The sequence below is a fragment of the Crassostrea angulata genome, chromosome 8 (genome assembly GCF_025612915.1).
Source record: "Crassostrea angulata isolate pt1a10 chromosome 8, ASM2561291v2, whole genome shotgun sequence".
In the NCBI taxonomy this organism is placed as follows: domain Eukaryota; kingdom Metazoa; phylum Mollusca; class Bivalvia; order Ostreida; family Ostreidae; genus Magallana; species Magallana angulata.
Window position 1 is genome coordinate 26,050,700 of NC_069118.1, and position 24,097 is coordinate 26,074,796.

General features: G+C 34.0%; 7 protein-coding genes across 19 annotated transcripts in view; 2 read left to right on the forward strand and 5 right to left on the reverse strand.

Moving 5' to 3' along the window:
• Positions 1 to 55: 55 nt before the first annotated feature.
• LOC128160846 (uncharacterized) lies at positions 56 to 3,535 on the forward strand. Its single transcript, XM_052824159.1, has 4 exons — positions 56 to 68; positions 204 to 350; positions 913 to 987; positions 1,753 to 3,535. Exons 1-4 carry the CDS (start codon positions 56 to 58, stop codon positions 1,965 to 1,967), a joined length of 450 nt encoding a protein of 149 aa, XP_052680119.1. The 3' UTR covers positions 1,968 to 3,535.
• Positions 3,536 to 4,303: 768 nt separating this feature from the next.
• On the reverse strand, positions 4,304 to 7,484 carry LOC128160847 (putative nuclease HARBI1). The gene is made up of 5 exons (XM_052824160.1): positions 7,067 to 7,484; positions 5,457 to 5,569; positions 5,187 to 5,298; positions 4,937 to 5,060; positions 4,304 to 4,568 (listed from the first exon to the last, which is right to left on the reverse strand). Exons 1-5 carry the CDS (start codon positions 7,482 to 7,484, stop codon positions 4,304 to 4,306), a joined length of 1,032 nt encoding a protein of 343 aa, XP_052680120.1.
• Positions 7,485 to 8,871: 1,387 nt separating this feature from the next.
• Positions 8,872 to 9,276, reverse strand: LOC128160848 (uncharacterized). Its single transcript, XM_052824161.1, has one exon. It carries the CDS (start codon positions 9,274 to 9,276, stop codon positions 8,872 to 8,874), a length of 405 nt encoding a protein of 134 aa, XP_052680121.1.
• Positions 9,277 to 9,356: 80 nt separating this feature from the next.
• LOC128157755 (uncharacterized) lies at positions 9,357 to 12,914 on the reverse strand. Its single transcript, XM_052820365.1, has 2 exons — positions 12,835 to 12,914; positions 9,357 to 12,510 (listed from the first exon to the last, which is right to left on the reverse strand). Exon 2 carries the CDS (start codon positions 12,497 to 12,499, stop codon positions 10,856 to 10,858), a length of 1,644 nt encoding a protein of 547 aa, XP_052676325.1. The 5' UTR covers positions 12,500 to 12,510; positions 12,835 to 12,914; the 3' UTR covers positions 9,357 to 10,855.
• Positions 12,915 to 15,840: 2,926 nt separating this feature from the next.
• LOC128161533 (protein RD3-like) lies at positions 15,841 to 23,721 on the reverse strand. 2 transcript variants are annotated; one of them, XM_052824842.1, is made up of 3 exons: positions 23,683 to 23,721; position 23,040; positions 15,841 to 18,896 (listed from the first exon to the last, which is right to left on the reverse strand). In XM_052824842.1, the coding sequence occupies exons 1-3, from the start codon at positions 23,719 to 23,721 to the stop codon at positions 18,280 to 18,282; spliced, it is 657 nt and encodes a 218-aa protein (XP_052680802.1). In that variant the 3' UTR covers positions 15,841 to 18,279. The 2 variants fall into 2 exon arrangements, with proteins under 2 accessions (XP_052680802.1, XP_052680801.1); XM_052824841.1 differs by lacking the exons at position 23,040; positions 23,683 to 23,721 and adding an exon at positions 19,124 to 19,237.
• LOC128161534 (protein BRICK1-like) lies at positions 19,271 to 21,610 on the forward strand. Its single transcript, XM_052824843.1, has 3 exons — positions 19,271 to 19,434; positions 19,898 to 19,980; positions 21,247 to 21,610. The coding sequence occupies exons 1-3, from the start codon at positions 19,287 to 19,289 to the stop codon at positions 21,271 to 21,273; spliced, it is 258 nt and encodes an 85-aa protein (XP_052680803.1). The 5' UTR covers positions 19,271 to 19,286; the 3' UTR covers positions 21,274 to 21,610.
• LOC128161530 (uncharacterized) overlaps positions 22,600 to 24,097 on the reverse strand; it is a 63,899-nt gene continuing 62,401 nt past the window's right edge. For all 12 annotated transcript variants that reach the window (XM_052824838.1, XM_052824830.1, XM_052824831.1 and 9 more), the window contains one exon: positions 22,600 to 24,064. In XM_052824838.1, the coding sequence (XP_052680798.1) occupies positions 23,742 to 24,064 (323 nt within the window). In that variant the 3' untranslated portion in view covers positions 22,600 to 23,741. The remainder of the gene's footprint in view (positions 24,065 to 24,097) is intronic.

Below are 24,097 nucleotides of genomic sequence, written 5' to 3' on the forward strand. Positions count from 1 at the left end.
AAAATTTCAATTGTAATGTCAGGCAGATTATAACGTTTGGCATGCATGTCGTATCATGACGTTACTAGGCAAGTTATGATATATATTATGAAATGTTTAGCCAATCAAATTAGGTGATATATTTGGTTTGCATAATGATGATTATTGTTGAATAATCTTCTTATCTTTAAATTTCACTAACAAGGAATGATGATCAATTGTAGCCAAAGGAAAGTTATCAGAATCAAAACGCCCAAAGACAGGAGGGGGTCCCAAGCCACCAAGCCCCACACCAGTTGAGCTTTCCATTTTAGAACAACTGGAAGGAAGGCCTTCCCTTGAAGGAATATGTGGAGGAATAGATACAGCGGGTAACTATATTGTGTTGTATATTGAAATATTTACTTTTGCAAATATGTTTCCCTATATGAACCTATAAATTAAAACATTTAATTCTGTATCAACTTTTTCATGATGTCAAAAAGTCATAGCACAGGCTTGAATTATTGTTAACATAACATCTCAGTAATTCTAACAGTTCTAAACTATTTGCATTTTTCAAATAATAAATATGCAGCAATGTTAAAAAGTTCAGTGGGATATGAACTTGGTTGGTAAGTGATCAAATCTTCTGAGAAGCCCTTCTGAGAGTTTATGTTAACATGTATAGCCTGAAGGGCAGAGATTAAAATCAACAGTGTGGTGTTTCTATCACAATGTAAACCAGAGAAGATTTCATGGCACTGACCCTCTTCTTTGTATATAATATAAAAAAAACATGAACCAATTGTTGAATTTATGAGAAAGTTAAGTACAGGATATACTGGTATATCAAACCCCAACACTTATTTGTATGTGAAGTTTCATGTCCAAAATGTTGCAATAAAAAATAGGAACAAGCATATTAAGAAACTCTGGCAATTTTTATTTAAGATCCAGTGGAAACTCAGCCTTCCACCTCTTCTTCAGCATCTTCAGATGTGCCTGCAAAGAAGAAGGATGTACAAGGTAAATAAATTCTTAAATCATATTTTGATAGAAACAATTATAGAAAGTACACAGGTCAATGAACTTAGTTGGTACATGATCAAATTCTCCGAGAAGCCCTTCTGGCTTCACATGTTTTGCTCATGTGTAAACCAAGTCCATATCCATGTGATCATTCCAACATTACCCATATGATAAGCCTTTGCTTTATCAAACAGGTGATGCTTTATCAAATACCTCCGGTCAGAACTTTTTTTGACACAGCCCTTTGCTTCAACACTTCAGTTACCTATTTTCGAAGATTTGCTAGTACTTTCAACGTAACTATATCTACCACAAAAATTGATATAAAATGGATTTCGTCTAAAATTTAAATTACAAGTATGAACTTCAAGGAAAACACTTAACTGCGTAGCATATGCGTCGGAACCTGGGGGCTATTGGAAGAGGGGGCTTAGCCCCTCCCCCCACCACTTTTTTGGCAAAGTTATACATAACCGTAACCAGAAAACCCTTTTTTCTTGTTTGTCAAGATTTTTTTTCTAAGTTAAGCCCCCTTCAAACTTTCTAATTGCTTTGTGTAGTTTATAAAACTGCAATTAACATTAACTATCAAGAAGTTCATCCTGACGACGCGATGAAAACAGATCGCTCTGGTTGTGTTGTGGTGGGGGTATCACTAGTGAGCATTAGCTCACAGATATCTGGTTATGGTTATTATTGCTCAGATGAGAAATGTGGCCCATGGGCTTTTTGTTTTATTTTGTTGTTGTTTTTATAATACAGATTCTGGTAAGAAAAAGAGGAAGCTTACCATCCTGGAGCTAGAGGAAAGGAACCTATCATTAGAGAATGATAAACTTCAGGAAGAAATAGAGAAGCTGAAAGACGAGAGACAGCTCATTGTGGCCAAGAAATCATATTATGACCTAAAATTCCAAATTTTATGTAATAATAATCCTGAGGTAGTAGCTCAAATGTTGAAGAGCAATGAATGTTGAAAGTTTTTACATAGAAATTTACGATAGGTAAGAGCTGATATCTCAGCACATTTCTGGTGCCATATAATGACATTTTTACTCCTAATTAATCATATATCCACTTAATTTTTGAAGAGTTTTTCCTAATGAACCGAAAATATAACTTTGAGTTTTTCTGATAAAAAATTTGTCTATTGTGGTTGTTGCCATCGTTCATGTTGTAATCTTTTCACAATTTCATCTTCAGAACTAAAGGTCAATTTTAACCAAACTATGAACAAAGCATTTTCATATGAAGGTAATTGCAGTTTCTTAAAATAGAAAGTTATACATGTCTTCTTTCAGAGGGAGTTAATAAAGAATTATTGGTTTTTCAGCTCATTGAGACAAAGTGTCCAGGGGGGGGGGGGGACCCCTTATGCCCTAACATTACTAAACTTGCATGGATGGTGCGCGTTATGATACTGATGCACCCGACAGGCTTGAGTGCTAAATCTGAGCTATAGGTTTCGGATGCTGGAGGAGGTTAAGTTTTTTGGAACAGGTCAAATGTTTTATAGATAATAGCTTTTTTAGCTCACCTGAGCTGAAAGCTGAAAGTAAATATTTTGATGTATTTTGTGATATGATATTGTATCGTATAATACTATATTGTATCATATTCGTGGTTTATAAAGCGTAAACTGCCCCAAGTTATGTTATATTGTAAGAATCAAAGGATGCAATATTGTATTTTATATTATTGTATTGATAAACATTGTATCTTATAATACTGTATGAAATGAACATATGATTATCATACCAGCTTTTAACATATGATATAGTGTCAAAACAGTATCCAAGAAGGAAAACTATGATTTTCATATAATATGCATAAGGTGGTGTCATAAAGGTGATGAATTTTTTTATAGGATAGAAGACAAAATGTTATAATATCTTCTTCTGACATATGAAACAATGAAAGGGGCTCAATGTTTAACATAGAAATTTGTGAAGAAATATTTGATCGTCTTTGTAAACAAGACCTAAACATGTAATTATACGTTGAGTATTTTGTATTGGATCCCATAAAGCATACTTAAAGTAATAGCTATTTATATTGCACAGGTGAGCAATGTGGCCCATGGGCCTCTTATTAATATTTACTATTCAAAATATATTATGCCACTCTAAGCTTTGGATGATAAGCTTCCTCTTTGAAAATAAGTCATTTTTGTTCTTAATGATGTGTGCATTTTAAGTCACTGTCCACTGAAGAATGTTAAATATGATATGATTGTGATACATTGCACTTTTAGCAATACGAGTATTCAAGTTTATGCCAGTATGATTTATTCACTGTAGTTTGTAATACCAGTAAGAATTATATGAAAGTTGTAATGAAAGAATAATTGTTTCATCTTTTATATATATTTGACAATGATATTATTTTAACAAGTTGAGATGATGCGTTGTATTGCTTGTTTAATGTTTAAGTAGTTTACATGTACATGTATTTGATTGAATGGTGGATATATGTGACTACATGTATATACGTAAGTTGCTTTATCTGATTGTTTTCAACTCTATTAAATGTTATCATCAATGATTATTTTAGCACCAATTGTTGTATTTATTTGTAGTCAGTGAAAATTCCTGACATTCATTAATTCATTATTATTATACCCCCCGCAAACAAAGTTTGGGGGGGGTATATAGGAATCACCTTGTCTGTCCGTCCGTCTGTCTGTGCAATCGTGTCTGGTCCATATCTTTCTTATGGAGAAACATTGGAAGTTCTTACTTCACACAAAGATTGCTTATGACCTAAGGGTGTGTCATGACCTTGACCCAAGGTCATTCGGGCAAGGGCAAGGTCACTGGCAAAAAAAAAATGCAAAATTTGTGTCCGGTCCATATCTTTCTTATGGGGAAACATTGGAAGTTCTTACTTCACACAAAGATTGCTTATGATTAAAGGGTGTGTCATGACCTTGACCCAAGGTCAATTGAGAAAGTTCAAGGTCGTTTTAAAAAAGCTAAATTCTGTCTGTGTCATGTTTTGTATTAATGGAAATATTAGAAGCTAGAAATTAACAGTTTTCAAAAATAAAGCAGTTGTTATTGATAGAATATGGACAGTGAAATAGATTCATCCAATATTTTCTATATTATAGCAAAAATACACGCGTTATGATTTTTTTCTTAGCGGGGGGTATCAATTGTGAGCTTGCTCACAGTACCTCTAGTTATAATTATTCATTAATCAATTCACCATGTTAGTAATATGTATAAGGTACCGGTACATAAAGTAGTAAATTGTAAACTGTAATTTTATAATTAAAATTCTAAGATGTTGACTTTGCATAGAAACGTACTCATAAGAAGTATGTATCTCTCACGTGGTCCCTCACGGTGCGTCCTACAGCGTCATCTGGAACCCTAACGTGGACGTCCACGGCCACATCAACTGCATTCATCAAGTCTGAGTCTCTCAGAATGTCCCTCCGTTGAATACCTATGTTGTGGAGAATAGCACATGCTGTCACTATTCTGCACGCTCTTTCAGGCTTGGTCCGAAGGCCACAGTGGAGGGCATGAAATCTCTTTTTCAAAATTCCAAATGTTTGCTCAATCGTGACTCTGAAATGTTATTGAAGAACTTGCATGCAGCAATAACTAAGATTTTTAAAGTGAAATGTAATATCGCTTTACTATCATATTCCACTATACATGATTGCACATTTGATACTACATGTATGTGCCTTATAGAGGTAGTGTCCTTCCACAAATTCATTTAAAAATTAAATTTGTTGTTATGACTAGTCATAACAACAAATTTAATTTTTAAATGAATTTGTGGAAGGACAGTAGCAATAATTTAATGACATACTCAAGCATTGTGGCTGATTTTTAGAAAATAACTGGTGTGAAATTGATTTTTGTAAGTTTTCAATTTAGTTACAAAGTTTGTTTCGTTTTGAGGCAGAAAACATTATGCAATAGGTAACCTTGTTCTACAATGTGCTGCATTATAGCGTCTGTTTCCAGGAGCATCTTCCGCTATATACGGGGTCAAGAGATAAGGTTTCAGGCCGTATCCAGAATCTCCTAGTAGAAAGCCCGATATATGCCCTGTTTATCAATATATTTAAAATAATTACTCATTGAAATTTCAGCTTGTACTTCGTGAAATATCTCATACACAGTGTATCAAGAATTAAAAAATACAGGACATCTTGGTACAGAATTTCCACATGCCTTCTTCCATAAGTGTGCATAAGTTGGATTCCCTGAAAATCCGAGCATCGTGCACACTTCCTGGCCACTTTGCAACGACATCCAACACTCTAAACTGAGGATCACATGTCATCTGAAAATGTTTATATATATATATATATATATATTTTAGAAGGGTATATCTAAAACATGGGGGGGGATGTTCAAGTTGACTTGCTGTTTAAATAGTTTTAAAAAAAATACATGGAACAACAGATGTATTATCTTTCAATATTTTAATTGTTTATTTACTTGTACATTGAGCGCATAAAAGCCTTTACGGCATAAATAATCTGCTTCATTTTCTGACGGGGATACAATTTTTATCATTGTTCCATCTACACAACCAATAACACCCGGGAATCCTGTGATAAAATATTATTATTAAATTGCATGAACATAAACATGAATACACGTGTTATTTTATAATTGGGGGTGGGGGGTGGGTGGGGGAAGGGGGTCCTCAATTTTGTACGTTCTTTAGATCTATCATCTGCCCTTGTGATACCGATAATTTTACTGTAATTAAGAAACATTTGAGTTCATTAATTAAAGATTAAAAACACAAATATTTAAGAAACAAATGAAATGAAACACGGTAAATTTTGACAAGTCGTTTGATCCACCACTATTATTCTAATACTACATGCGCGGATCCATAACTTCTCATTGGGGTCATAGGGATAAACTTGTTTACCATGGGGGTCAGAGGCTTATTTATGGTGTACTTCATGTTGTGAATTTAACGAGGCCGAGTACAGAACGAGTACGCACGCTTTCACGCAGCGTTTCATTTGTATTGTGACGTCATCTTTTTGCTTGCATGGTTGACGCCATGGCGTGATAGTTTCAACTGCAGATATTCAGCGAAAATTGTTGAAAATATCTCGTTTGATGCGTAAAAATAATGTTATATTGTGGAATAAACATAAATGTCTCAAAGTATAAGCTATATTTGGGCTCAGGTCGAAAACGTGAAGAGGGTTCAGCAAGCCTAGCCTTCTGTCACGTTTTCTTAACCCGCCTAAATATAGCTAAATTCATATATTTCAGACAGTAACCATGTATTTTATATCAATGACCCTTAATATATGATGTTATATATTTTTTTATTACTTAAATATGTCTGAATGTTTTAATAATACTATTTAGATCACCTTTTCCGCTTTTGTCAAATAAAAAATAGCCATTATCTGACGAATCTGGGAAATTGGGCATACAAAAATCAACTTTGATAAGACCCCTGGAACAAACCAGGAGGTAAAAGGGTTTTTTTATTTGACCATTAGATGCCTTTTAGCAATAACTTTAATATGTAGAACAGAAAAAGAAATCCCTAGGGCAGAAGTTTTGAAAAAATGAAAAAAATATGCAAAATTGATACATTTCAAGCAAAATCCCATAGGGTCCTATGTTAAAGATTAACACACTTTGAGATGACCCCCTAAACAAACGGTGTGGTAAATTTCTTATTTTTTAATCTTAAAATAATAATTATATCAGTAGAAATTCATGTAAAAAGTTTCATCCAAAAATCTAGGGCAGAACAAATTAGACCCGGCCTCGTTAAGGTGGAATGGGGGCACCTTTCGATATTAATGTAGATAAAACTCTAGATCCGCGCATGCATTGATAAAACCTTTATTTGCTTCAGCCATTCATATTATGTAATGCTGTTGTATGTAGAGTTTTTTATTGATTTTTTTTTGTATGAACAGTGTTATACAAATGTGTACTGTTAGTAAAGAAGTACCGTTATATACCGGTAAAACATTTGCAAATTATGTAGGTCTATGTGTGATCGGGTTCAGGATTCATTATTTATTGGGTGAAGGTCAACAAAATGCAGACGCTATATTTACCTGCAAGTTTATGGAAGTTGTTTTTTATGCCAGAAATCTCATCTCTGCCAGGCAGACGAATAAATTCCTTGACATGATGACAGAGAAGGTCGGTCACCTGACGTACGGCTCTCCCTGCAGAACTCTTGGATACTAACAGCGTGTCCCCAATGGTAATATAAAACGACCCCGTAGCGAAATAGCGTAGCGCTACTAAAACTTGATACAGAGGGGTAAGAGGGTTGTATCGATGGCTGTGGTATGTTAACCGGTCTTGCATTAAACTCACAAGGAACATAATAGTTTCTGGAACAAATCGATACCTTTTGAATACCTCAGCTTCATTGAGGGTCTCTAGGGGATTGGAACGATCATTGAAACGTCTCGGATCTCTATTGCGACGGCGACGTTGACGTTGCAGACGTCGTCTGACGGCCATTTTTGATGAGTGAATTCACGTGAGATTTTATTTGAGGTTACTGTATACCAATCTCAAGATTTTCTGAGAAATCTCAAATTTTTTTCTCAAGTTTGAGTCAGAAAAAACATTGGTGGCACGCACGTTTAAGAAAAATCTCAAATTTGAGAAAAAACTCAAAGACAAGTCTGAGTTTGAGAAAAAATTTATTTGGTGGCACAGTTTGGTGAGAAAAGCTCAAATTTTCTGAGAAATCTCAGATTTGAGAAAATCTCAGCGTTGGTGGCCCCGAAGCCTGGTTGATTTTCACAAATGATATTGAATTTAAATAAGATTGTAGACACATCGTTCTAAAATTTTGCCAGTAATAGAGAGAAGGGAGATTGGACGATAGTTGGTTAAGTCGTTGGTATTTCCTTTTTTATGAATAGGAATGACGTGGGCCATTTTCCAAGGGGCTGGAAAATAAGAAGTACTGAGAGATTTATTGAAAAGCTTAGTTAAAGGATAGCACAGAATAGATGCAGCTTCTTTGAGGAGCCTTGGATTCATGAGCTTTACTTGTGTCAAGATGGATCAGCATTTTCTTTACGTCTTCATCAGTTATGACAAGAGAGAGAGAAATTCAATAGGTGTAAAATTGTTATATAACATTTTTGAATAAGTTTTCTCGTTATGTCACAAATGAGATAATTTTATTACTATGCCCTGAAAATTGCTGAATCACACCGGAAACAGTTATATTGCCCTCCCGGAAACAGTTATATTTCACAGGAAATAGTTATATTGCCCTCCCGAAACTGTAATATCACCATCGCGTGCAAGAATTCTGCATATTAATTACGTCGGGTTCGAAATTCAACAAGTCAGTTGCTAAGCAAACGTAAACAGATCCGCGAATTTTAAACATGTCAGGCCAACGTCTGCGGTTTGTTCATCTAAATTCAGATGTACTCGATAGTTTAATTGATGAAAAAAATTCGGCAAATACGACAAAAGAGAAAAACTCAAGCATTAGTGTTTTAAAAAAATTTCCTCTGCCTTGTGAATTAAATAATATGTTGATAACCCGAGTTTGATTTGTTTAAAAATGTTATATAACATATATCACATGTCTTCTCGGGCGACAATACCAGAATATTTGTCCCTCGGTGACAGGAAAGCCCTGGAGTGTTATGTCGCCCTCTGCCTTCGGCATCGGGCGACATAACACTCCAGGGCTTTCCTGTCACCTCGGGTCAAATATTCTGGTTTGTCGCCCTCGAAGCCATGTAATATATGTATAATATATGTAAATGATGCAATAATGAAATGAGTTCACATATTGTTATAATACACAACTCAGTAACATTGGATTAGGTATATTGATGGTCGAATTTGGTACCAATTCGGACGGGTGTGGCCCAGACTACGACTCAGCGGTGGGCGGTACGTGGCCGAATGGGGCAAGGTCCGATTCCGCGCGTATGTGGTGTACTCTATCAGAGTTGTCCCTGACGGAGATCTTCCCGTTTGATGACCATGCCTTCTTCAGCTCACCGTTGCGACACAACTGCCTGCACAGATACAGTAGTTTGTCTCTATACTTTGTGAGGTCTTCGCTTACCGAAATTCCCTTGGTTTGAACGTTGTTCTGGAATAACTTGGAACTGCGTAAGATGCGGAATTTGGTATCGACCGAGTTGAGTCTCGCGATGATTTGACGGGGTCCAGCTCTTTGTCTCTTTGGGTGTCCAACGCGGTGTGAGTTTACAATCTCGTCGGGAGAAAGTTTAATCTTTGCCTTGGAAGTCGCGTCAAGTATTTTGGCCATAGTATCTTCAGAACTAGATTCAGGAATGCCGGATAATTAGATTAAAAATAAAAAATTAAAAATAAGATTTTCGAGAGCTGTTGACATGATTTAATTACCAAATACATTTAATTTCAATTATGACACAGCATACACGTCTGAATATTACATACATTTTGATTTTTTCTTAAACCTAGTACAGTGTATAGTATAATGTTTCAAACACATTTCCGATGATTACCTGGTTCTCAAAAAAAAAATTAAAGAAATTATACGTACGGCGTCGATACAAGTATAACCTATATACATGCATATATGAATACCTAAATGATGGAAAATTCAGGTAAAAGACATTAAGTTTTTTCTAGGACGTCTTTAGTTAGCTTGACTGTCAATAATTACCGACTTCAATCACTCCCATGTGTTTGTATATTTGGAATCGATGGGGAAAGGGTGGGGCGGGGTTTATATAAATGTTATATAAGGCATATGTGGGAGTAGCACTAAGTGACGATATTATTGTATTTTTTATGGTCTCTGCTTCCCTTCAAATAATTTAAAATTACCATCATTTTTGCACTTGTTTTCTAAAGTTATCAAAAAAGACACAAAATCTAAATTTCTATGCATTCGTATAGCATTTATATAAATACATTGTAAAACATTTATTTAGTGGATTTCAGAATTTTTATCTCCATTTTGAATATACTGACTTGTGTTTCAACAAACGGAATAATTAAATTGAGGAAAGATAGATACTGAGAACAAACTAATGGTAATACATGTACAATCTAAATATAAAATTTTCTATAGGTTCATATAAAGAAACATACTTGCAAATGTAACTATTTATAATTAAACTTCTAAGGCACACTTTGCAAGTAGGCATCCCAGAGGTCTTATTTTAATTCGATTGCAGATGCATGATAGTACTAATGCCCATTGCGAATCTATCTGCACCTGCATGAGAACAATACCTTAATATCACTGCAGATGCTGTCATTGAATTTGTGCATATTGCAATACTCAAACAGAATAATTAACAGTGATTAAGTTGAGGGAAGATAGATACTACGACCAAAATACAGTTAATGCACGTACAATCTAAATATAGAATTTTCAATAGGTTCATATAATGAGACATACTTGCAAATGTAACTATTTATAATTAAACTAATATCACTGCAGATGCTGTCATCGAATTTGTGCATATTGCAATACTACAAATTTCTGGTATTCAAAACCATCTATTTTATCTTAATACTTAACGCATTCTGGAAATTAAAAACAATAGAAAAATACTAAACTGATTAAATATGTATCAAAACAGATTTTTTATCTTATCTTACATATATGAAAATTGACAGTTAGTTTAGTAAGCCATAAAGAATGAGTTTACAGAACAGAGCCTTAACATAATGATCAACGAGATTATGTCTAACCCTTAAAAACAACAACAACAAAAACACACACACAAAAAACAACAAATAAAAAAAAAACAGCAAACTATATTTGATAAAGTATGATCTAAATTGTTTTTTTTAAATACATATACTTGTAAATGGTTTGATTTACATCACAATTTTACAATTTATTGTGTCTATTTCAAATATTTGATTTTCTTTACATTACCTTTGTGATATTCACACACAAACAGATTGTCATCATTGTCCACACATAAACCAAAAGGATTCTCCAGATCACAGCTATCAATGTAATGGAGAAACTGTCCATTCTGATCCAGAATGTGGATACAAAGGTTGTTACGATCTGCTGTCAGGATGCGACTCTGGCTATCTGACGTGATACCACGGAGTCTAAATGGTTTGATCTTGGTGGTTGAGGGATGACCGGTGTATCTCCATCTGAGTTCGCCGTCCTGATTAACCACCACTACTGCACCAGCCCCATGGTCAGCTACACAGATGTCATGGTTTCTGTTCTCTGTGATGTATTTAACATAATCATTCCCTGAGTACAGAGGTTTTCCTTTATCATCAAATTGAATTGTTTGTTTCTCTGTAGATCCCGAGTAACGGACAACTTTGGATTGAGTTCTATCATCACTGTACATGGTAACCAGGAGATCACCAGTAGAGGTGACACACAGCTGCCTAAGTGTCCATTCCTGTAATCTGATCAACACTTCACTCTGTCCATTCTTTACCTTATTTACTGTTTTTGTTGCTCCGCTAGTGTACAGAAGATATCCATCATTGTCTACAGCTATATCATCAGGGATTTTCTCTAATTCCGTATGGATTGTCTGGAGGAGTGAACCTTTAGTGTTGAAGGATTTGATATCACTGGTCTGTCCACTCGTCCATATTCTGTCATCATTTAGACAGGTAACATTACGTAGATATTTATTTCCAGTCTGTATTGTGGCAACAAGCTCCGGTTCATCCAGTAGTGCTCTGACTGAAGCGTTGGGTTGGTTTAGTGACGAGACATTTTCTTCTGTAGCAGTAGATAATGGAGTGATGTGTCCAAACAAACTATACAACTTTTCACGGTCTATTGGTTTTGGAATGAATGTTGGCAGTGTAATCATAACTTTTGGTGGAAGTTTGCTGAACTCTCTGATCTTAGAGCTGTATTCAATGGTTTGGGAAACTTCAGTGGATTTCTCAAGTTTCCTCAAGGCCAGAAATGTATGTTTGATGAGAGACTGTATCTGTTTAATTTCATTCAAGTGTTTCTGTAAAATGTCTTTGTGTTTCACTTTTATCTCGCTGATTTCAGTTTGCATTTTGTTGATGATGATGTCGATTTCTCTATGCCATTGCTCTCCTTGTCTGGACATTGTTGTTGTAAGCTTCTCATATCCCTCATCAAGGTTGGCAAGCTGATCTTCCAAGTCACGTGCAATTTCCTCGTATGAAGGGGAAATAAGTTTTTCTATCTTTTCCGTATCCTTTTTAACATCTTCTTTCTTTGTCTTGTAAACTTCTGTAACGTCTACAAAGTTATGCCCCTTGTGTTGTTCAGATGCCATGCAGGAAGAACAAACAAAAATACTGTTACAATCCTTGCACTGAAATTTGCAATTTTTGTGTGAATGCGTTTCACATTTTGGATAAATGAGGGTTGATCGTCGATCCTGGAAAGGAACTATTTTATGTTTGTCATATCCATCTGTGATGTGTTCACCTATACAGGGCTTGCAAAGGTTGACTTGACAAAAGTCACAGTAGCTGTGTACTATGACGGTCTCACAAAGGTCACATCGGGGCACATCCATGGTTAATTATTCTTTGAGAAAAAAAATAGGAACGTAATTTTTCTCAAAGATCTATATTTTCTCAAAACACCAGCCTGCCTTAGTAATTATAACCATGATTAATATATTTAAAACGTTGATTTGATATAGATAGGTATCGCTATGATAAGTAACGTTATGTGGGTAACATAATAAAAAGTAACCCTACAGATTCCATTGTTGGCAATAAAATGTATAATATTTAAAGTGAAAGTAGTAAAATTTTTAATAAATAATTAAATTGCCTATGTAAATCACCTTAGAAAGACATTTAAGTGTTGGTTAGTAATTATGAAATCAAAATTAAGAATACAAACCTTGTAAACCAGAAATGTAATAAATGTCTAACTGGACGGACTGTGTGCTCTAGGTAACATATGGCTGGTTGTGACCATACTAAAACAGAGTTACTCCCCGTACATAGTTGTCTATGCACTATTCAAAAATTCACTCCCCCTCCCATAACAAACAACTTTAGTCAGTGGCGAAACAAGACCAGAAACGAAGTGCATGCTTAAAATGACAGGGGGTGCATGTTGAGGCCGCCATGGTGCTCCCACTTGGTCCAGGGCGAAGCACATGGATTTTGACGATTTTAAACACTAAAAATTATCGCAGAAATTGAAAGGAATGCTCACTTTTTAAGCATATTTTCAGGCAATTAAAATTGTTTTGGTTATAATTTAGGCATAAAATAAAATCACAAAACTTATTAAAGCTAAAAGAAGAAAAAACTTTTGACATTTGTTTTTGACCCACTCAAAGCTTTTATTCTTATTCATTTTCAACTAGTTTATGGGAATAAATTAAATATCTCAATAAAGCTGTCCCAAACAGAAAAAATAGCCTACGGGATCATATCAATGGCTTGTGTGTAAATCATGGTTTTGAGATGATTTCGGTATAGGAAAATTTCACATGCAAATGAGTTAATGGATCATGATTCTCGGGTGATCTGTTAAACTAAACAAATTGCAAGAAAACCATGGTCCTGGTATGATCTATTGTAACTAACAACTCATATCAAAACCATGGTCCTGGTATGATCTGTTGTAACTAACAACTCGTATCAAAACCATGGCCCTGGTATGATCTGTTGTAACTAACAACTCGTATCAAAACCATGCATGGTCCTGGTATGAACTGTTGTAACTAACAACTCATATCAAAACCATGATCCTTATATGACCTGTTAAAAGACAATTATACAATAATTTCTTAAAGAAAGAAATGACCACTTAATTTATATTTTGCAACAGACAAATATATACTTTTAATATTTGAAATACATTGTCAATTACCAAATATGAAAAATAGTATACATATATGTCACATGAACTGTATCGTTAAGCCAATATAATCTGAATTAGAACGCAGGATCAAAGTCTTCCATAATTTAGATGATAATTATACTGTTATTTCAAACTCTTCTAGCAATTATTACATGAATTGTTCAAATTAAATTATTATGTATGCATTTCAAAACCTAGCTGCAGGTCTGTAGCTCCCGGTCTGAACTAATGATACATGTACATCCATGCATTAGTTGCTTGCTTCACTTAATAAATCACTTAATAGTGTATTGTAAATTAGTCTTTATAAAATATTATTTACCTCAAGTGAATAAGAATATATTCCCCCAAAATACTTCCATAAATTCACTTTATAAATATGCCAAGATAGAGCAAGATGCCCAACAATAACAAATTTTCCTGACATGTACATCACATTTAGGCTCCAAGATGAACATTCAAAATTTGCAACTCAACTTCCTGTTATGCAGAAATCTTAATTCTTAGTGGTCAGTTTATCTGGCAATTAACGAATCATTTCAAACGCATGCTCTGTTGCCTTCTAAGATAATAGCACATACCAGAATCACAAGAAAATCATAGCAGACTCAAAACCAAGAAACAAACCACATCAGGATCATACTTCCTTATTTGTCACCTATGATTTGGGTATGATTCATTTAATGGATCATGTCTAAATCATAGAACAAAATCATGAATTTGTGAGTTGGATATGATTTTTAAGTGATTTTGATATGATTTCGTAAGAAAAATTTTTGTTTGGGGTGATATATTATGGGGGAAATTTAAAATGATGTGTAAAACTAAGTTCAAATGCAAAATAAATCTTTGCTTTATTAGCTACATGCATTATTTGTGTATTGTTTTTTTAAATATGGTACTGTAAGACCATTTTGCGTGTCTGGTATATTTGATTCCGGAGAAAGTAAGGCGGGTCATAGCCATAAGGCATCGGAACGGGGGGGGGGGCTCACTTTTTTTTTAATGCAAAGTTAGACCTAACCATTAGGCACATAGCATCAAAGAGGCTTCAGCCCCCCCCCCCCCCCCCCCCTCCAATTTTTTCGCAGCAGAGATAATTTTTCCTAATTTTACCTTGAAAAGATTGAAATACGGAGTTGTTGGAGTCAAAGGTATACTACCCCCCCCCCCCCCCCCCCCCCCCCCCCCACGGATTAGGATTTTCATGATTTTTGAGAATTAAGTTTTTTTGTCTTTGCTTGTCAAGATTTCTGAGGATTAGTCTACCCCCCCCCCCCCCCCCCCACACACACACACTTTCAATTGCTTCCGACGCCACTGCGGGTGACGGAAACGTGTTGATAGAATAATTAAGTATGGATTTATGAGATAACAATAAAAGTATCTTCAGATATGGTAGATTCTAAAGTGTTAAAATTCTGACCCCAGGATAAATACTTGGGCCCCATGAGGGATTCGAAGTTCAATACATGTATGGAAATATATAGGGAAAATGTTTTACCGTATGTCTTCTTCTAAAAAAACAACAATGCTAAGTTTAATATCGAAGTTCAACAGTCGATATTGTTTAATGGATTGTGTAAAATCTTGGATCACATGAGTTTTACAGATATCGAAGTTCAACAGTCGATATTGTTTAATGGATTGTGTAAAATCTTGGATCACATGAGTTTTACAATAGTTTTAGAATTTTATATTGAAGTTTTGAAATGAATGATATAAGAACTGTTGTTCAGGTGAGTGATGTTGACTATGGGCCTCTTATTGTTTTAGTTGTGTTTATTGTCAAATTCCATGAACAAAGTATGTAGCTCCTTTCTTGAGTAAGTATCGTAAAATATTAAAGGGAATTCTGTTTTGGACAAGAAACTTAAATCTCAGAGCAATTTTCCTAAACTTTCATGATGACAACGCAAGGGCAAAAAAAAAAATACATTTCCCATTCAGATAAAATTTGCTTATCTATCACAGCCAGACATTGTTATGGTATGAAGAATGTGTCAAGAGATAGAACAGAAGACAGAAAGAATTTGATTGTAACAAATTTATTAAAGAATACAATAAAAATAAAACAACAAATACGATCACATACAAGGGAATCAACATGAGTCAAGAAATCAACAAGAAAAATTTCATTGAACTGGCAAAATAACTAATCTACATTTTCATGTAAAGGAAAATATTCAAAATATGGAATCAATGAGTCAAAAAGATTGTGAACACCACAATGGCTTGATGGGAGGCAAAATAGAAGCACCAAATCAGGTCTCGCTTCAGCTCCACTCACAAAGAAATACAAAATAAAACAACATTGATTTGAAAATAACTTCTTGATTAGTTGATTGAATGGATTTGAATATTCTCAATATAAATTCACAAGAAAATGCCTGTAGCTAAAGCTATTTTACAAATAGACGGAAAATATAAATCGTATCTCAACACATGAAAGTGTATAACACAAATCATTCATTCAAGCAAAATGCAGGAGATCATAATTTTGTTTCACAATGTTAAAATCTGTGGTCAATACACACATTGGGAATTATTTCAACAAACTCATACTTATGCAATTTAAGGAGGCCGACTTTAGTTTGCATTGTGCATGTTTTTGCACATTCTAATATAATACAGTTGTTTTATACTTCTTTTGAATTTTTTTCGATATCATTTATAAAATTGAAGACAGTAAACAAAATACAGATAAAAATATTTAGATTTTTAAAGGAAATTTTTATTTTTAACACGATTTTTACGTTGTGCGGTAGGGGAGCTTTGCTATGCGCTTTTATGACGATATGATAAAATGAAGCTTTGTAAGATTACGTTATAAGAAATAACATAATAGAAAAAGTAAAAATTGTACGCTGTTGAAATTTTATATACAGAATGATGCTATCCTCGAGGATATTTTCCTCATTTTTGGAATGAATCCATTTTACCAATCATCATTCGTGATGATCCAAATATATGGCAAAATTTGGTGCATTTTAATATTTTGAGATGGCCCCCACTAAAAACCAGACGGTAGAATTTTGTGTTTTTTACATATAAGGTAGGAAATGATATAACTTATCATATATAACAATTTGAGAAAAAAAGCAATTGTAGTATTTTTTAAAACTGCTTTGATGGTCGATTTTCATGAACCTTCGCATATAAACTAGAGTTGGTTTAAATTACATATGGTTAAAAAATAAAGAGTTATGCTATTGTAGTTTTTCCGCCAAAAAACCCAAATCGGCCTCCTTAAGTTAAAAGGAATGTACCATATGTCCAAACTTAAGACAAGGCATGTGCCATAAATATTTAAATTTTAAAAAATTTTCACGAAAAAAAATGAGCTCTTAAATGAATTGTTTGAGTCATGGTTGTGCCCAAAGCTATGTAAGGAAAGAGCTGCCCGAGGTAGTACAGTTTCACTTTATAAATGAACAAATAAACTGCTTGTAATGTACTAGCTGCTACTTTCCGTTACATGAATGTACCCGGTATATTTTTTTAACCCTAATTTCAGAACTCTTTTTATCATTAAACTGTTTCATTTGATCTTGAATCACTCACATAATTGTTCACAAATTTTTGAAACATTAAAACCTCAAATTTATGGTTTACAATTTCTAAACACACATGTAGAAATCCAACATATTGATAATGTACGGTATAAATCCACATTAAGTAATATTAATGAAAAGTATATTATCTGCATGTTTGAGGTTTTTTTTCTTCAAGATTCTGGATTCACTAAATAAAAAACCGTTGAGCATATACACATAATATAAATGAGATCACATGGTATATATGTACCAGTATAAGAGGCACCCATCAGGCCACAGTACACAACCAAATGTCATAAATGTTCTGAATTAGCAACAAGAGTAACAAATACAAACAAAATATCCACAATACAGTATGGAACTGTACATGTATGTATAAATACACAGAGTTTTGTGTCAAATTGAGAACTAACTTTGCTAAATTCACAGAGCAAAATTAAATTAGTACCAAAAACATGAAAACTCATACTTAAACTACATGTATATGTTTATCATATGAACAATAATTATTGATTGTTTCCATTAATTCTATACTTAGTACATGTATAGAAATAAAAATATAAATAAAAACCAAGACTTTACTTTTTTACTGCATTAACAATTCTCAGAGTCTTGAACAGTATCTGTATGGATAAGAAAGAAATTTAAAGATTTCAATTTGATTCATCCTCTGCTTTGTGCTATAAATGATAAATTTTGGATGTTGTAGAAAATTTTGACATAGTGGCTAATGAGTTAAATATGCACAACCAAATCTAGCACCAGCATTTGACTACAGGTTTTTTGGCTAAAATTAATCAGTAAAACAAGCACAGGTCAATCTACTGTACAGTACAACAATATCAAATTGACAATATACAGTACTGGCAACACATGGTAACAACTAATTTAAAGATTAAATTGGAATGATATCTTAAACAGGCAGACTGTCGATTCCTGGATGACCATGATGACAGAACTCTGGAGCTGTTGTTGATTGTAATGCAGGTGTGCTGTAACATCTCCTAGTTTCTTCATGGCTTGGAACCTCTGGGTCTCCCAACTGAGAGGGGGAGACTTTTGGATTTGGACGGATTCTTGTGAGACTGAGGGTGCGTTTTGACACCCATTCAGTGAGCGTTTCTTCTTTCGGTCTTTGCTCTATCACCTGTATTATACATGACCTCATGATTCGAGGTAGATGGGACGGTAAGGGGTCATTGAAAAGTGAATCTCTAAACAGCGACAGGATTCTGCTGCATTCCTCAGGTTTTATTTTGTAGCACAGTTCTTCTAACTCAAGTCTCTGAAGCTGTGGGATTTCGAAACCTTTTGGAGCAGTGCTGATTAACCAACTGTAGTCAACCCCTGTGTTGCGACGTCTGTCGTCAATTTCCTTGTCATGAGCAATGCGTTCTAGTTCTTTAATGTGGTACTCCAGTTCATGGATAATGGTGTCGACTACCACCACCTTGGTATCTTTCTCTGGAGGGCGGTGGCTCTCTGATATGAAGGACTTCCATATAGATTTGATAGGGTCCATGTCTCCACCTAAGGGAAAAATTGAATTAAAAAAATTAATTCATGTAAAACACTTGCATAGTACACACTGTGTAATGAAAAGGCCCATTTTTTAAATTGCACATTAATTAAATTTGCAAAGCATGTCATGTTATGAGTTGACAATAATTAATCATAACCTGTATCTAAAATAAAACAGAGTCTAAAATGAATTGAAAATTTGGGGTTTCTACATGTAAAAGAACAAATCCAATTACCTAAATATTTTCTACACAAAATTACAAAACACCATAGTCATTAATTTTATGTTGTTATCCTTCCGGAAGTGGATCTTTAAGTGGTCGTAGTAAACTGTTCCCTGATTGGATAAAAGAAACAATGTAATCCAATGAAAATACGCGTGTCTTCTAATTCGGTTATATGTCAACAACAATGTCGCACCATCCTCATAACCAGGGTCATATTCAGAGCCACCAAAGACCAATCCAACAGGATTGGGCTAACCGAGAGTACATAGAGGTCATCACTGGAAGCATCAAGAAGATTTCCGACTTCCTCAACTCCTTTGGTAAGTAGCAGAGTATTGAAAAATGTCGAACCAGGTAATGGGAGTTGGTTTCCTGGTGTGACCACAGTGATGATACGAAATGACAGTGTTCATCCAGTATTGACTTTCAAATCAAATTGTGTGATGTTGATCGACTGCTTTTGGGCGTATATGGTGAAATTGAGCCGAGGGGTGTTTGGAATCAATAGGGTGTACAAATGTATTTAAATTCATTGATATAACTGAATGTATGTGGCTTAGCTACAAGTTAGTGTTGTAGAATTGAGGTAATTTATACAGTACATGAATATAACAATCTGGCTATTAACAGGCTATTACAAGGTTTTAAACTTTATCATGTATTTTGATCAGATTTTTGCTCTTCGCTTGGAAATGTTGATAGAGCTAAAGATCTAAAAGGCACTAAATACAACTTTCAGAATCAAAAATGCCAACTGTTATTTTTCTTTTTAAATGGTTTTAGATACATCCTGCAGGTCAAGACTTGCAACACTAAATGAAAAGCTGACCCATTTAGAGAGAAGAGTGGAATATATCGAGGCCAGGGTAAGAATAATATGTAACTGTTTAAAGTACATGTATTTGTATGTTCAAATTTCTAATGCAATCCAGAGTTCCCGAAACCAGTCCAAAATCTGTCGGACAATTGTCCTGTAAATATTCAAAAATTACCGGACATTTGTAAAATTTACCGGACATTGAAACTACTGCAAAAATATGCAAACTAAAATAAAAAGAATTCTGGCCCTCCTTGTCAAGTTGTAAACCTAACTTTTTGCCGTCAACATCAACCGCACACGTTATTTCTTTTCTTCTACATCAACTTTTCTTTTCGCAGTACTCTTTGTTGCCCCCGGTGTCCATTTAATCGGCCACATTTTTTCGAAATCATGATCAAATAGGATATTGACTAACGTGTGTGTGTAAAAGAAAAAAAAACGTAAATCCAGATTAACAACAACGCACATTTTTTATATTTTTTATTGCATTTTATTGAAATACTCAACTAATAAATTATCTCTGAAATAAAATAATCAACAGTTTTAGACTTTCTGTCTCGTAAATTGTTTTTTTATACAGTGCCGGTCTGTAAAATTTATCGACATTTTGACCGATTAAATTTAGATTTTACCAGACCCATTCAAATTTTACCGGGGATCCCCGGTGGACCGGTGCGTTTCAGGAACTCTGGCAATCCCTTGGATACTGTGCAATTCTTCCTTACTCATTCCTGTAGTGTGTCCCAAGATAACCTTAATTCACATTTTGCTTAATTACTTGATATTTATAAATACCTCTGGTTTCAAATGATTCAAACATTTCAAAAGTATGATAAATTTCCAAATTTCTAAGAATTTTTTTTTTGAAAAACTCCTCTACCTCCTCAGGTTTTAATACACAGCTTAAAAATGTGATGTCTACGGAGATTTTGTATTGCAACAGACCCGTATGATAATTTACATTAAATAAATGTGTGAGCCTGAGGTATTCAGAGTGAGTCCAAAATGGAGAAAAGACGTCAACATTCTTATTATAAATCTGTTAAATTTGTTTTTGTTCCTGTGAATTTTTCCGAGGGAAAAATCATAGTGTGTGAATGAATATATCTTGGATATTTTCCATTTTATCTTTTTCAATTGCACTTCTTTCACAGGCATCTGTATTCTTATTAAAAATCATCCAAATGTGCACCATAAATATCTTGGGATAGACTATTGGTTCAGACATCTGATACTTTTACAATAAATGTAACAATGAATGCACATCATGTATGAATAATTTCAACGGTTTAATTAACATTACTCGTTATAGGTCACAAAGGGCGAAACACTGACCTAAAGAGAAACATAAATGGAAGTCAGAAAAATGTGAATGAGGAATGAATGCAGCCAGCATAGAGAAAAAGAACTAGACCCATCAAGGATACAACCCATTATCCTCCTTAATGGGATTAGAGATTGTGTGAATGTACTAAATAGCTTGTATCTTTGTGTATATTTGTAGTAACTGTACTGCCATACGTTTTTGTACTTGTACAATTCAGAAGTGAGTTGTAGTTGAATCCTGCATATAAAACACATTTACCATAATAATATATTTTACAATGTTTTATTTGTATATTACACTTTAGCTTGTTAAGTGTAAAATGAAATAAAAATTAATTAATATCAAGAAGTGTTCATTTTGAACTTATTTGATAAATATTTAACAGGATGGTAGAAATAATGAAGGACCAGAGTGGTCCCTGATTCTCTAGTGAGGTGCTCTACCCATCAAACAATTTGGTCCCAATGTTCTAATCAGTCTGACCATCAAAAAATATTTTACCGTTTATTAATTATATTTAAACAGAACCCTTTGATGACAACCTTGAAATTGCACTAGTCTTGTAACATAGGGGGAAAACTCACAAGTCAGCGAATGGGATTACCAAAATCAAATTAATGGTACTTTCTTTGATACTGTGGAATCATTAGATTTCGTGGTGGCTCAATTTTCGTGGAATTCGGGGTTACCTCTCATCCACGAATTAATAAATTAGGGTAATAAAGTCATATTTCCTTTGTAGATTTAAGAAAATACACGAAATTACGTCCCCACGAACCTGTAATATTTAAGCAATCCACGAAAATTGGCCCCCACGAAATTTAATGATTCCACAGTATATTGGGTCTTCTAGTAGTTTGATCATAATAAAGTTTATTCTTGCGATAAAATCCTGTTACATGTACTCTATCAAGAGTGTACTGGTTTTCAGTAGTCCAATGCAAAGTCTCTATGGTCCAGGCGCCAATGAATTTGTATTTATACATGGTAAAACTATTTTAATATTCATCCGTGTAATATTTTAAAAAGAGACAATTCCCTGAGAAAAAAAATCCACCATGTTTACAAGATTCATGTAGATTTGATATGTCTGGATAGCTCAGTAGTCTGAGGAATTTTGACAAAGTTAAAAATGGTAGATTTGATGAAGAACCACATGTTATTAATTTCATCTCCACTAATTTTGGCAAAATTTTCAGAATTGGGTCCAAGTGTTATGCATCAGAGGTCACAATTTACAGGATGCAATTTTTTCTCTCCATTTTTTTGGCACTTGTTGCAGTTAGCTGTTGATATTCCTTATCACTGTATGATTAAAAAAAACCCAGAAAGTCCAGATAATAATTTAGAATTTATTAACTAATCATAAATTTGTAAGTATCAAACAACAAATAGAATACAGTCTTTGTATATGAAGCTGTCACATCACATATATAGACAAAGGGATTAAGCTCATAACAAATGTGTGGACGGTTCCCCAAATACTGCTTTGAAAAGCTTTTATCACAATATATGTTTTAAATTTACTGTCATTAGTTTGAATTGCTTTAAGGCAATACAGGAGGAAAAAAACTGATACATGTAAATAAACAATAATTATTACATGTATGTAATACTTTGATCACAGGCAAGAAAAACCATTTTTTCAACAATTAATCAAGGACGGACTAAGATACATTTACAAGGATGTTAGGAAACTAGAATATATACTGTTGTTTTCATTGGTAGTTTCAACAGGTAATAATACTTCTTTCTCCTAATACAGAAAATAACTCCACTCTTTAGATAACCATCTGAAAGCTCTGTTTCTAATTTTTTCTTGGTTAATGATAAAAAACAAAGATTATCTTAAGCACTTGTAAAAAAACCCTAAATTAAAATTAAAAATGCTGAAAAATCTAACAATTATTGATTTTGATTTTGTTTTCACCCTAACATACACTGTTCTAGCATAAAATTCCATATCACAGACATTAAATACAACTAATAAACTGTGTAAACAATTAAAATCAACTATATGTATATATCATGATGATTGTTCACTAGGACAAGCAAAAAGTTGGTACCATAATTTATCTTAAAAATGAAATAATGTGGCATTTAAAAAAAACTATGAATAACATCATGTAAAAAAATAAAAATAGAAAAACTTCAAAAATTCCTTTTGCAAACCCAGTTTAAAGTATATATATCACATGGCAATAAACTACAGATAAACAATAAATTAATTCCTAATCTATTTCACCTAATGAATATCTATGGGAACAACATCAAACATACATGATCAAAGTTTTGTATTAATTGTTTTTGGTTAAATGCAGCATTTTTTCATTGTGTAGTGTAAACATCCATCACAGTTTCTTCATTAAAAAAAAATTGATAAAAAAAAAAAAACAACAAAAAATTGTCTTGGCACCAAACTATAATCAGCTCCTCAGACATGAGAAAAGTGTTCTTCATTTTAAATGTATATGTTGTCCTCAGCCAAGTCTTGCTCCTCCACTCTGAGGACGGAGTAGCTTGTTGAGGACCTTGGGTGAGGGCACAGTCTTCTGCATATACGGACTCTTCAGCAGTTGGACATAATGGGAAGGTGTCTGATTAAGGTTGGACGCAGAAAATGGCCGCTGGTTGACAGAGATCTTCTTGTGTCTCTTTGGGCTGCGTGGGCGCTTCTTCATGAAGAGTCTCTCTATGTTGGGATCGGTGTTAATCGGAGAGCTAGGCCGGTGTTCCTCTTGAGGGTATCTTAGAGAGGATAAGGCAGAGCTGGAGCTTTCCTTTACCAATTGTAAAACAGGCTCTGTAAAATGCAAAATAATGAAAATTAAAAAGA